The 13,834-nt window shown below is 50.1% G+C and overlaps 1 protein-coding gene across 1 annotated transcript; it reads left to right on the plus strand.

Moving 5' to 3' along the window:
* Positions 1-2,832: 2,832 nt before the first annotated feature.
* Positions 2,833-5,292, plus strand: LOC142662558 (claudin-16-like). The gene is made up of 4 exons (XM_075840771.1): positions 2,833-3,491; positions 3,569-3,733; positions 4,159-4,223; positions 4,904-5,292. Exons 1-4 carry the CDS (start codon positions 3,437-3,439, stop codon positions 5,096-5,098), a joined length of 480 nt encoding a protein of 159 aa, XP_075696886.1. The 5' UTR covers positions 2,833-3,436; the 3' UTR covers positions 5,099-5,292.
* Positions 5,293-13,834: the final 8,542 nt, after the last annotated feature.

Raw genomic sequence — 13,834 nt, forward strand, 5'->3', positions numbered from 1 at the left:
ACCTACCACTCCTCTCCCTACATCTCCTCTCCCTACCTCTCCTCTCCCCTACCACTCCTCTCCCTACCTCTCCTCTCCCTACATCTCCTATCCTCTTACTACCTCTCCTCCCCCTACCTCTCCTCTCCTACCTCTCCTCGCCTCTACCTACCTCTCCCTGCCTCTCCTCTCCTCTTACTACCTCTCCTCTCCCTACCTCTCCTCTCCTCTCCCTACCTCTCCCTACATCTCCTCTCCCTACCTCTCCTCCCCCTACCTCTCCTCTCCTCTCCCTACATCTCCTCTCCCTACCACTCCTCTCCCTACCTCTCCTCTCCCTACCACTCCTCTCCCTGTCACTCCTCTCCCTACCTCTCCTCTCCTCTCCCTACCTCTCCTCTCCCTACCTCTCCTCTCCCTTTCACTCCTCTCCCTACCTCTCCTCTCCCTACCTCTCCTCTCCCTTTCACTCCTCCCCCTACCTCTCCTCTCCTCTCCCTACCACTCCTCTCCCTACCTCTCCCTACCTCTCCTCTCCCTTTCACTCCTATCCCTACCTCTCCTCTCCCTACCTCTCCTCTCCCTTTCACTCCTCTCCCTACCTCTCCTCCCCTACCTCTCCTCTCCTCTTACTACCTCTCCTCTCCCTACCTCTCCTCTCCCTACCACTCCTCTCCCTACATCTCCTCTCCCTACCTCTCCTCTCCCTACCACTCCTCTCCCTACCTCTCCTCTCCCTACCTCTCCTATCCGCTTACTACCGCTCCTCTCCCTACCTCTCCTCTCCCTACCTACCTCTCCTCTCCCTACCTCTCCTCACCCTACCTACCTCTCCTCACCCTACCTCTCCTCCCACTACCTCTCCTCTCCCTACCTCTCCTCTCCCTACCTCTCCTCGCCTCTCCCTACCTCTCCTCTCCCTACCTCTCCTCTCCCTACCACTCCTCTCCCTACCTCTCCTCTCCCTACCACTCCTCTCCCTACCACTCCTCTCCCTACCTCTCCTCTCCCTACCTCTCCTCTCCCTACATCTCCTCTCCCTACCACTCCTCTCCCTACCTCTCCTATCCCTACCTCTCCTTATCAACTTAGATGTGATTGATTACAGGTGGATCCTTTGTGCCAGAGACACGCAGGACGCGTTGACACTGAACCCGTCAGCCCCGTGGACCTGACGGATACAGGATTCAGCGAACGATACAGCTGCTTCCTGGTATGATGTGAAAAGCTATGCTGTGTGCTCTGAGCCAATCAGATGTATCCCTCCTGCTCCTCGCCTTTCCCCTCTTACAGCATGAGTCTCATACACAGGCTCCGGCAGAGAAACTGCAACCTCATCCCCCTCCCCTCCCTACCTCTCCTCCCCCTACCTCTCCTCTCCCTACCTCTCCTATCCCTACCTCTCCTCTCCCTATATCTCCTCTCCTTACCTCCCCTCTCCCTACCTCCCCTCTCCCTACCTCTCCTCGCCTCTCCTCTCCCTACCTCTCCTCTCCCTACCTCTCCTCCCTCTCCCTACATCTCCTCTCCCTACTACTCCTATCCCTACCTCTCCTCTCCCTACCTCTCCTCTCCCTACCACTCCTCCCTCTACCTCTCCTCTCCCTACCTCTTCTCTCCCTACCTCTCCTATCCCTACCTCTCCTCTCCCTACCTCTCCTCTCCCTATATCTCCTCTCCTTACCTCTCCTCCCCCTACCTCTCCTCTCCCTACCTCTCCTCGCCTCTACCTACCTCTCCCTGCCTCTCCTCTCCTCTTACTACCTCTCCTCTCCCTACCTCTCCTCTCCTCTCCCTACCTCTCCTCTCCCTACATCTCCTCTCCCTACCTCTCCTCCCCCTACCTCTCCTCTCCTCTCCCTACATCTCCTCTCCCTACCACTCCTCTCCCTACCTCTCCTCTCCCTACCACTCCTCTCCCTGTCACTCCTCTCCCTACCTCTCCTCTCCCTACCTCTCCTCTCCCTTTCACTCCTCTCCCTACCTCTCCTCTCCCTACCTCTCCTCTCCCTTTCACTCCTCCCCCTACCTCTCCTCTCCTCTCCCTACCACTCCTCTCCCTACCTCTCCCTACCTCTCCTCTCCCTTTCACTCCTATCCCTACCTCTCCTCTCCCTACCTCTTCTCTCCCTTTCACTCCTCTCCCTACCTCTCCTCCCCCTACCTCTCCTCTCCTCTTACTACCTCTCCTCTCCCTACCTCTCCTCTCCCTACCTCTCCTCTCCCTACCACTCCTCTCCCTACATCTCCTCTCCCTACCTCTCCTCTCCCTACCACTCCTCTCCCTACCACTCCTCTCCCTACCTCTCCTCTCCCTACCTCTCCTCTCCCTACCACTCCTCTCCCTACCTCTCCTCTCCCTACCTCTCCTATCCGCTTACTACCGCTCCTCTCCCTACCTCTCCTCTCCCTACCTACCTCTCCTCTCCCTACCTCTCCTCACCCTACCTACCTCTCCTCACCCTACCTCTCCTCCCACTACCTCTCCTCTCCCTACCTCTCCTCTCCCTACCTCTCCTCGCCTCTCCCTACCTCTCCTCTCCCTACCTCTCCTCTCCCTACCACTCCTCTCCCTACCTCTCCTCTCCCTACCACTCCTCTCCCTACCACTCCTCTCCCTACCTCTCCTCTCCCTACCTCTCCTCTCCCTACATCTCCTCTCCCTACCACTCCTCTCCCTACCTCTCCTATCCCTACCTCTCCTCTCCCTACCTACCTCCCCTCTCCCCACCTACCTCTCCTCTCCCTACCTCTCCTCTCCTCCCCCTACCTCTCCTCTCCTCTCCCTACCTCTCCACTCCCCACCTCTCCCTACCTCTCCTCTCCTCTGTATCTTCATGTATTATGTTACGGAACACCAGCTTTTTAATGATGGAGGAAATTCCTGAACATTTACTATGAGTTTGCAAGCAGGGAAAGTGGCTCTACGGACTGGTGAGATGTAAAAACAATGCCATTGACCCATAATACTGTATATTAAAGTTTCCAGTACTACTGATTTTTTTCCAAAATAACAATTCGAATACGTTATAATTATAAGGTTTTAGTTTTAATTGTATAAGGGACCTCTGAGCTCCCACAATGCACTGTTCTCTGGGGACAGGAACCAGCAGACAGGTGATCGAAATAACCCGTAGACATTCTGCATCCATATCCTGACATTCCTGCATCTTAAAACCTCTTTATTGAATGCCCCATTACCTGTGGACAGCGGGCATGCATTGTATGTATATGTGCAGATAGTAGACTATTAAACTTAGACATTTCCAATTTGTGGTGCCTTAAAATCACAGATGAGCACAAGCTATAATAAATGACTGATGGCCACACCAATGTCTCCATTGATAACTGAAATGACGTGCAATTTGTGATCTAGCAAGATGCAAAGGATCCTTACTCCTCCGTGGGGTTGAGCTCCCGATGCCGTGGCCTATGGAGCGAGTGTGTCTATGATAACATGGCCAATATTTGGACCTGTGATATTCCCATCTCCTATCTCAGTGATCACCCAGGTCAGTACACAGATGATATATTTAGAAAGTTAGCAATTAAAACTTAAAGTTTAGTCATTGCTCTTATTATCCCCCAGTGGTTCTTGTAGTCACCCGTGCATTGGTCATCGTAAATGGCATCCTAAGCATTGCTGCTATACCAGTCCTGATCCTGGGAATGAAGAGCACCAATATTATCCACCGAGGAGGCGACCACAAGATGTTGTTTTATAGAGCTGCTGGCATAATGCTGCTTTTAGGTGGTATGTTCTTTACGGTTGACTAATCTATCTATCTATCTATCTATCTATCTATCTATCTATCTATCTATCTATCTATCTATCTATCTATCTATCTATCTATCTATCTATCTATCTACCTACCTACCTATCTATCTATCTATCTATCTATCTATCTATCTATCTATCTATCTATCTATCTATCTTCACCTCTCTTTAGCAATATTGCAGGGCTATAGTTTTCCAGGATCCAGATTTGGCTGCTGCCCATAATTTTCTCTCATAGGCAGAGCTGGAGTTTAGCCTGGAAAATTACGTCATGCCTTATAACACCCTTTTTTCACACCCTTCTCTTGTATGGATACTCTCATAATTAATATGTGTACAGGACTGATCTAATGTTTCTTTTACAACCCTTCAATATACATTTGCGTTCTTTCTTCCACCAGGTGTTTCTGGGTTAGTTGGAGTTTTCTGGTATGCTATAGACACTGCAATAAAATACAGAATGGAGGTAAGTTGTGTGTTCTTTGTTTGTATATCATTAGCAACAACAATTTGAAATCCTTTAACCCTCTTAAGAACAATCCTAAAAAAGGTTGTTACCCCCTTCGTCAATCCTTATATTTTTAGGACAATTTTAAACATTTGTGAAAAAAATATGTTTATTGCCATTTGCTATAGGGCAGTGCTAGCTTTGGGGCCTGAGGTCCAAGGCAATGGGGTCCAGTGGTAGACCCTTATCTGAAGCTGTTATTGGAGTGGATTATTTTTTATGCCACTGATCTGGTTATTTAGCTGAGAGTCTCAACAGAGAGCAGCTAAAAAAAGTGTGTCTCTGAAGCACCTTGTATGTTTATGCATTACACAGACAGCTTATTGATTTGTAATGCTTTATTTTCCCTGTGGTGGCGTTGCAGGGCAATTGAACACTTGCTGTCAGGCTCCTCTGCAGACTACAGCAGATTGCTGGCGAGATTACTAAGAAGGACACTACTGGGATCGGCTTACTTACAGGATGCCCATCTAACAAATTTATTTTTTTCCAAAGTCAGCCACCCCTTTAAGTGATGTCACCATTTCCAGTGTGGTGATGTCACTAATCCCAGCCCAGCAACTCAGGAAATCTGTCCTTGTTTAGAATCATATATAACTATCAGATAAATAATGTGTGCTATATTTTTCTGCTTACAGATGGTTCTGGCAGTCCCAGGGATTACATATGAACTCGGATACTCCTACTGGTTTGCTGCCGCTTCAGCCGGATTCACCAGTATACCAGCTTTACTGATTATTTGTTTAAACTTTAGAAACAAGTCCAGGGTGGTGGCAAATCCCAGCAGTGCCACCGTATATAGGAGCCACACGAATGCTATGACCTATCTATAACTATGTGTCTCTCCGCCCTGAGACTATGGACTCCATCCAAGTGCTGGCCACTGTCAAATAGACGGGACTATATGAAATGTGTGTAAAAGTGAGCGAGAGATTGGTACAATGACAGAACTTTATATTATTTCTGAGATCATTGTGTAGAAGTGTAATTCAAGTGTATGAAATAAACATTAAGTGTATGAAATAAACATTGACTACAATTGTGCCCACCTCTCATATTTAGGAAATCCAGTCCAAGTGATCTTCTGATCTGTCTTAGATACATGTGAGAAGATCACATTGGTGGCATTTGGGATCTCAGACCATCACTGACTTCCAAAACAACAGGATTTGAAACCACTTTGGCACTGCTGAGGACTGCAAGGACCCATTGTCCACCTTACCTGCCCAGGACCTTATACCATCCTTCATTAAATAACACACCAACACCTTCTTTATGGAAATGTGGAAGTGGCCACAGCTTTATTATTATATTTACACCATCGGCATGAAGACATATATATATATTTCTTTCTCTCCTTCTCCTGAAATGCCGATGCTCCATGTCTCCATCAGGCATGTAGGGTGCTAACTCTGTCTTCTTCTGCCGTACTTTCCGCCAAGAAGGGGAACTGAGAAACCTACTCAGTCCCCCGACCACCCCCACCAAGCAACGCCAGCCCTCTCTCGGCACCATCCAACAGATCCAATAAAAAGATATCGAGCCCGATATCATTGAGGTGCACTCCATCCGGCGCCAGCAAATCCGCATTATCCCCCTCCAGGGATTGGTGCCGCAATCCAATCCCACCTATTGAGCGAATGAACCGCGACACCCGCACATTAATAAGCCTGCGCACTCTCTCCAATGCCGCCATGTTCCTCGCTCCTCGCCACACCGTGCGCGCCACTATCTCGGACCAAATCACAACACAACGGGCGAACAGGTCCTGAAATCGCGCCAAATCAGTCCGTATAAACGATAATAACTCGGCCATTTTTACTTGGCCGATATCATTCCCCCCAGCATGGATGATCAGGACAACAGGTCCTTCCGTGTGCCTCGTAACTGCCACAACCTCTGGCAGTAACTGCACCCACCGTAGTCCCCGGACACCTCTCCAGTGGACGTCGGCCTGTGAGAGGCCCAAATTCGGACCCAACGGCCTCCGTACTGCTCGGACCGCCGCCCAATGCACATATGAGTGCCCCAGGATCCACACCTGGAGGCGCCGAGACCCTAACAAAAGAAAAGTCAAACTAAATTCCCGGACAAATGCGAAAGGATACAGACAGGAATAGCATAACACGATACCTTATGGAAATGAGGAAGGAGGGGAGGGGTGGGGAGGGGGGGGGATCCGGGGGAGGAGGAGAAAAAGGAAACTAACAGGGGAACCACCATGATTAATCACACTTTAAAACCAAATCCGGTCGCACATACGACTTATAGCTATTAGAACACCATCTACCCAAACGCATGATAGCCACTGAATCCAAGCCCAAGGCATCTGCTTCCGTGGCAGCGCCAATCCTAAACGAATGCGTGCCAAACTCGCCCTGTGGCAGCCCCAGGTACTTTAGCCCGGCCTTAAAAACCGCCTCAAATTGAAAACGCGACATCGCTGAACCATTTTGATGCATCAAGAATTGAACCCCGGGCGCCCGGACAGACACAAATTCTTGAACCAACCTTACCGGACACTCCTGGCCCCCAATCTTCCTAATCGACAACCAAGCTCCCCTCCCTGCCATATCTGTCTTTGACCTCCGAACGCAGACCCGGAGGGAATCCCCCAACACCACCACATCAGATCCGAGTAGCCCACCGCTTGTGTTCACGCTGGGTGGAACCAGCTCACTAACTCGTAATGCGGCGAAGAAAGCCAAAGAAAAAGCCGCGCCAAACAACGAAACCTCATATTCATCCTGGCACACAAAACACAACACGGATAGAAGCCGACCCAGGAGCGCAAAAGATACTGGACGCCTCGTGTCCCTGGAAAACGCCTCTTTCCTCCACCCTTTCAAAGACTGCCTAACAACAAATTATTTTGTAACATCTCTACATCCCCACAATTTTAACATAAAGGCCATACCTGCTAAATGTTTTCCTGCAGTGGCCGCACTGCAACCCTCCTGACGTAACTGCACCAGGCTTGCAAGGGTGATATCAAGGTGACAACCATCCTGTGATGGGAAATTACCCCCCGCAATCTCCAACCACCGATCCCACGCTCTGCAATGACTCTTCCAAGTCGCTGGCACCACAGAACCCCTCAACAGTCTCATAAGTTGTCCTCGACCAGGGCCCATAAGTGAAGGGGGGGGGGACTCCCCTTCTGCCAAAGCTGCCGGGTGCAATTCCCGAAACCAGGACATCTGTGAACGAGACAAAGCATCGGCCATCACATTTACGGACTCCCGGAACATGTTTTGCACGAAACCACACATTTAACTCCAAACATTTTAAAACCAACCATCGTAATAACGCTAATACAGGCAATGAACTAGACGACAAACCGTTCACCGCGTGCACCACCGCCATGTTGTCTGTCCAAAATACAATCCGCTTATTCACCATCACGCTACCCCACAACTCTATAGCAACTATAATCGGAAACAACTCCAATAACGTCAAATTACGTACCAAACATAACTCCCCCCAATGCGAGGGCCAAGGGGATCTACACCAACTTCGGCCCAAAATTGCTCCAAAACCATCACTCCCAGCTGCATCCGTGAACAATTCCAAATCTATAATAGACAACTCAGCGTCCTGACACACCGACCTACCATTAAATGAACTCAAAAAGGAATGCCAGACAAACAAATCCTTTTTCATCCAGGACGTTACCCGGATGAAATTATTCGGTTTCAATATACCCCTAGTGGCTAAGGACAAACGCCTAGAAAAAAACACGACCCATTGGAATTATCCGACAGGCAAACACCAGCAGTCCCAATAACAACTGTAACTGTTTTAACGTCACTTTTTTAGACCCCCTGACCTGGTCAACTTGCGACACCAGACTTGCCAACTTGTCATCAGGCAAGCGAAAAATCATCTGCACGGTATCAATCTCAATGCCCAAAAATGACAAAACAGTTACCGGGCCTTCAGTCTTGTCTTCCGAAATAGGTACCCCAAAACGCGACATTACCTGTCGAAACACCCGTAGCAACGTGCTGCACAACCCAGAGCCCGCAGGGCCCACAAAAAGAAAATCATCCAAATAATGAATGACCGAAGCAAAACCAGATTCCAAACGAACTACCCATTCTAGAAAGGACGCAAACATTTCAAAGTAACTACACGATATGGAACAACCCATGGGAAGGCACTTATCAACATAAAAAGCATTATCTAAATAACAACCCAGCAGGTGAAAACACTCCGGATGAACCGGCAGTAAACGAAAAGCCGCTTCAATATCTGACTTAGCTAACAACGCACCTTGTCCTGCCGCCTGTACCAGCCTCACTGCAACATCGAAAGATGTATACGAAACCGCCGCATCCGCCCTGGGAATCCCATCGTTAACAGAACCGCCACGAGGAAAGGAAAGGTGATGAATCAGCCTAAACTTCCCCCGCTCTTTCTTCGGAACTAAGCCAAGGGGGGAAACTCGCAGATTCGGATACGGCGGCTCGCAGAATGGACCTGCCATTCTCCCTAACTCCACCTCTTTCGCCAACTTTAGACGCGCAATGCCAATATTCTCATTGATTGACTTCAAATTGTCAGCCAACGACAATGTTGCAGAATATTCAAAAGGAATCACAAAACCAAACGAAAACCCGCTAGTGAGCACCTCTGCTTCCCGCCTCCTGTGGTATCGCTCTAACCATGGGACCATCTCGAGAACGTTCACCGGCGTTCTCCGCTGCGCCGGAAGGAGGTGCCTTGACCGGCTGCTTGCCTCTCCGGAAACAACGGAGCGCCGAATGAGCGCCCCCACAGATGGAGCATTCATGTCGGAATTTGCACGTGGCAAAGAACCGACAGTGGCCCTCGTTGTAGAGCCAACAGGCCCCCATGGGCCTAGCGGCCGCAGCTCCAGGGGCGGCACCTGGCGCTGCGGCCGCACCGGGAAAGGGTCGTTGCTGTCTGCTCCCTTGCGCTAAGATGAGCTGCAACCACACGTCCGTTGCCTTAGTCGCCCAACTAATATCGGGCGACAAAGCCAAACGACGCCGAAATTCTTCATCATAACGCCACCAGGCCGCACCACCGTGCAGCCTGTGGGCGCTGAAAATTGTGTCAAAATAAACAAACAACTCGGCCCCTTTCCCGGGATACCGCTGGCAAATCACGTGAGCCAGTGTAGCATAACACTGTACCCAGTTGCCAAACGTTTTCGCGACTTTTGCTTTCCTATCCGAACCTCTCTCAAAAACCCGCTCCTTATCAACAGTCACCTGCTCCACTGAGACCAAGGACCAAATATCCACAAATTCATTCTTCCAAATCTTATCCTTGGTCTCAGCTGACAAATGAGTCCCTAGAGGAGCGACCCCACAAAACAAAGAATCTCGAAACGTCAAACTAGCTAAAGTATTTTCTCACTCAGACGGGAGCTTAGCCCCCCCTGGTGGCACATAGGGAACCGACGTTCCCTCATTCACATTCAAACCAGCCACCACGGCTTTTAAAATGGAAATCAAATCAGCACCCGAAGCAGTAGATTTATTAAGCCATGCATCACCGCAGGCCGACTCACCGCTCCCAGAGGTCCCACCGACTCCAGAGGGTCCGTCAGCCACTTGCCGCGGCACTGGAACCACGGCCTGAACCTACTCCACCGGCCCGGCGGGAGGGACAACCTGGGACAGCTGCTCACGATCCACCGACAAGTGCCGCACCTCCCGGCGTCGACTGTGTCTCTGCGGCTGTGACGATCTCCGTGACGACCTCCTCCACGACCCTGACGAGGCAGATGCCGATGTCGCTGACGAGGAGGAGAATCCCTCACTGGAAGACGAGGAAGACCGCCGACCATGCCTCTTCACGCCACCTGATCTGCGACGTCTGTGATGGCCGCGATGACGATGTCTTCCAGCTCGGCGTTTCCTCCCTCGCCTGGAACGCTCCCTCACCGGACCTGCAGGAGAAAAATGAGACAAGGCAGGAGAAGGGCAAAACGGGTCCACCGCTCCCCTGACCCTATCCTCACTAGCACGCTCCCCTCCCGGCCTCGACCCCTGCTGACAGGGAACCGGGGGAGATTGGAGTTGAGAAGCAGCAGGCGCAGCAGAAGCCCCCGCCCCAGGGCTATGCCGCGTATTCACCGCTCGCTTCCTTGTACTCGCCGCCATCTTCTTTCCATGGGCGCCGCCATCTTGTTTCCTGGCCGACCTGCGCCGGCCAGGAAGTCCCGCCTCTGTTCTCCCCACAGCCATTTCCGGCTGCACAGAGAACAGAACGGGGAGCGATGGCGTCGGCGGCTCACGGGAACCGGAAGTAAGTCCCAGCTCCCGCGAACATGCCTCGTGGTACGCGACCATGGCGGACCAGTTACCTGGGCCCGCCATACTCACCCCGCTGTCCCGGAAATCGGCCGCCGCATCCGTGCCCGCAACTGCAGCTCGAGGTGGGTTGTACCGTGCCTGCGCCGGTTTAACAGCAGCCCTCTTACCGCCATGGGGAGGGACGCCAGCGCGACGAGTGGACGGGGGGGAGGGCGGCACTATGTCGACCGACGAGGCGCCAGGCGACATAGGCCTAGGTGACATGCTGGGACCAGCGCACACCGGTGCAGCAGTCATAGCGCCCCGAACAGCAACGGGACTAGGGCTCAAACGAACTGGGGGGCGAATAACGCGTTGCGGCCTACCTCGGGTAGCGGCTCCCGGCTGTTCCATGACACGCTCTGATCCACTTCGTCCCCCATCAGCTAGCAGGGATTCCAGCCAGGCAGGCCCTTCCAACGCCACCCGCTGTGCAACCTGCCGCAAAAGATCTTCCGCCATCAGTCCTGAAGGATCACGCTCCGAATTTTCCAGCAGCAGCAAAGGTGTTTCTTCCACTGCAGCTTGAAGGTAAGAGGGCTTTCTGCCCCAAACCCCTGCCTTATATCTTCTTAACCACGCCCCTCTCAACCCCTTGTTCACCAATCCTGGTCCTGGGCATTATTGAAACGTTCCATCCTTCTTAACCCCTTGCAGTCCCTGACACTCTCCCTAGGCGCTTCAGTGTCTGCAAAGATTTCTGTTACAGGAAATCTGACACAATATGGGATTATATGCTACAGAAACAAAAACATAAACCGCCATACAATACATAAGAGAGACACCATCATTTGGAAATATAAGGCCACAGTGCTTTATTAAGGGACCCAATTACTAGAAATATCAAATCCCCCCCCCCCCCAAAAAAAAATCGAATTTAGGCTTGGTGCACACCTGCGTTGTGGCATTCCGTTGTTCTGCACCCTAAGACTGGGTTCATACGACCTATTTTCAGACGTATTTTAGGCATTTTACGCCTCGAATTACGTCTGAAAAAACGCCTCCAATACGTCGGCAAACATCTGCCCATTACTTTCAATGGGTCTTACGATGTACTGTGCCGACAACCTGTCATTTTACACGTCGCTGTCAAAAGACGGCGCGTAAAATAACAGCCTCGTCAAAGAAGTGCAGCACACTTCTTGGGACGTAATTGGAGCCATTTTTCATTGACTTCAATGAAGAACAGCTCCAAATTACGTCCGTAAAAGACGCGGCGAAAAACGCCTGAAAACAGCTCCGTAATTTCAGACGTAAATGCAGTTATCGTGTGCGCATACCCTTAATGTTCAGCAAATGTTCGTTCATCAGCTGATCAGCTCGTTTATGTGACTAATAAAATAGACGTTAGTTGGCAGCACATCTCCCTGTATAAACAGGGAGAGGCGCTGCTAAAATGATGGAAATGTATCGCCCGTCCCCATTCATAACAGATAGTGGTTGATATTTCTTAGTCCCCTGGGGTTATTACCTGTCTTCTTGTAGTCAGATAGACTAAAGGCCCTTTCACACTGGCTTATTATCGGGCAAATGAGCGTTCATAGAACGCTCATTCCCGATAATTGCCCTGTGTTAACAAGGCAACGATCAGCCGATGAATGAGCAAACTCTCGTTTTTTCGGCTGATTGCATAGTTTTAAATGCATAAAGTTTTATCGTTTTCGGCAGCACATCTCTCGGTGCAAACAGGGAGACGTGCTGCCGACATGATAGAACTGTATGGGGACGAGTGATCGGAGTAACGAGCGCTCGTCCCCATCCATAGCTCCTTGTGAAAGGAGCAAACAACCACCGATTAACGAGCTGTCTCGTTGATCGGCGCTTGTTTACACGGCCCACGTCGGGCCTTGTAATACTACCTTTAATAACACCAGTTTCCAACATCTACTCTTGGTACAGGCCGTGCACTATCCCTTTAGTTTCAGGGTGCAATTACCTTTTGAAATATCTCATTTGAATGATGTGCATCAGTTTATTCTTGACATCGCAGGCTTTGAACTATTTGAACAGGACAAATAAATTAGAAATTCGGGATGACAAGAATAAATTTTATAACTGCGGGAAGACAATGACTCCAGATTAGCAGCTCATCAACATGCTGTGAATAAATGGACATATTTGTAATTGCAGCCGTCCACCTGCTGGGAGCTCTCATGCGGAAATTGGCAGATTCCTGGCGCGCGCCATAAACAGGAGATTAAGTAACAATTAGCGAGCACACTTAAGTTTTTCATAGCTTTATTACTCTATAGCCAAAATGATTAAGATCAAAGTAACAGTATATCTCATACTACATCTCCCTAATTCAAGCTGAATGGAACGTTCGAGTCGGTGCCATCCCTGTATGTGGCTAATGCCAAGAGAATCATCACCTGGAATCTGGATTTATGACCTTATAATCAGAGGCGTAACTGGGCCCCAATGCTAAACCGGTAAGGCTGTGTTCACATCTGCATTAGTTCGGAGCCTCTGCTGCAGATCCTGTCACAAATGCTGGACAAAAAATGACGGAAACCCAACAGTACCCATTAAAGTCAATATGTTCCGTCAGGCACCGTTAGGGTATGTTCACACGCCTTAGCAAAATACGTCTGAAAATACGGAGCTGTTTTCAGGCGAAAGCAGTTCCTGAATTTCAGAAGTTTTTTTAACAACTCGCATTTTTCACGGCGTATTTTACGGACGTTATTGGAGCTGTTTTTCAAGGGAGTCATTGAAAAACGGCTCCAAAAACGTCCCAAGAAGTGACATGCAGTTATTTTTTACGCGCCGTCTTTTGACAGCGACGCGTAAAATTACACGTCATGGGAACAGAACATCGTAAAACCCATTGAACGCTAGGGGAAGATGTTTGTAGGCGTAATGGAGCCGTTTTTTCAGGCGTAATTCGAGACGTAAAACGCCCGAATTACGTCTGAAAACAGTGCGGGTGAACATACCCTTAATGTCCGTTCTTTTAGTTGTTCTGCTCCTATGACGGAGCAGAACAACGGAAAGCCCGAACGCAGGTGTGAAAAAAGCCTAACATGGACCCCCAACTAACACACTGGTACTGGTACCCTCATATGGGACCGCAGGGCCCAAGTGTGACAACAACATTTGCACCCCCTACAGTTACATCCCTGCTTTATAATGATGATGTTTGGATGCTCGGTATCAGGGTATGTTCCCCCCTAACTTCAGTGGTTGTGATGAAAGGGTCACTATTGGTTGGTACAGTTTAGACCTCTTTGTCTCTCT

Source organism: Rhinoderma darwinii, chromosome 10 (genome assembly GCF_050947455.1).
Source record: "Rhinoderma darwinii isolate aRhiDar2 chromosome 10, aRhiDar2.hap1, whole genome shotgun sequence".
In the NCBI taxonomy this organism is placed as follows: domain Eukaryota; kingdom Metazoa; phylum Chordata; class Amphibia; order Anura; family Rhinodermatidae; genus Rhinoderma; species Rhinoderma darwinii.

What these genes read in the sequence shown, in the direction of transcription:
- LOC142662558 (XM_075840771.1), top strand. Translation starts at nt 3,437, where the DNA reads ATGGCCAATATTTGGACCTGTGATATTCCCATCTCCTATCTCAGTGAT. An exon ending in CATAATGCTGCTTTTAGGTG is followed by an intron (nt 3,734 to 4,158) that starts GTATGTTCTTTA and finishes TTCTTCCACCAG; the next exon opens with GTGTTTCTGGGTTAGTTGGA. An exon ending in CAATAAAATACAGAATGGAG is followed by an intron (nt 4,224 to 4,903) that starts GTAAGTTGTGTG and finishes TTCTGCTTACAG; the next exon opens with ATGGTTCTGGCAGTCCCAGG.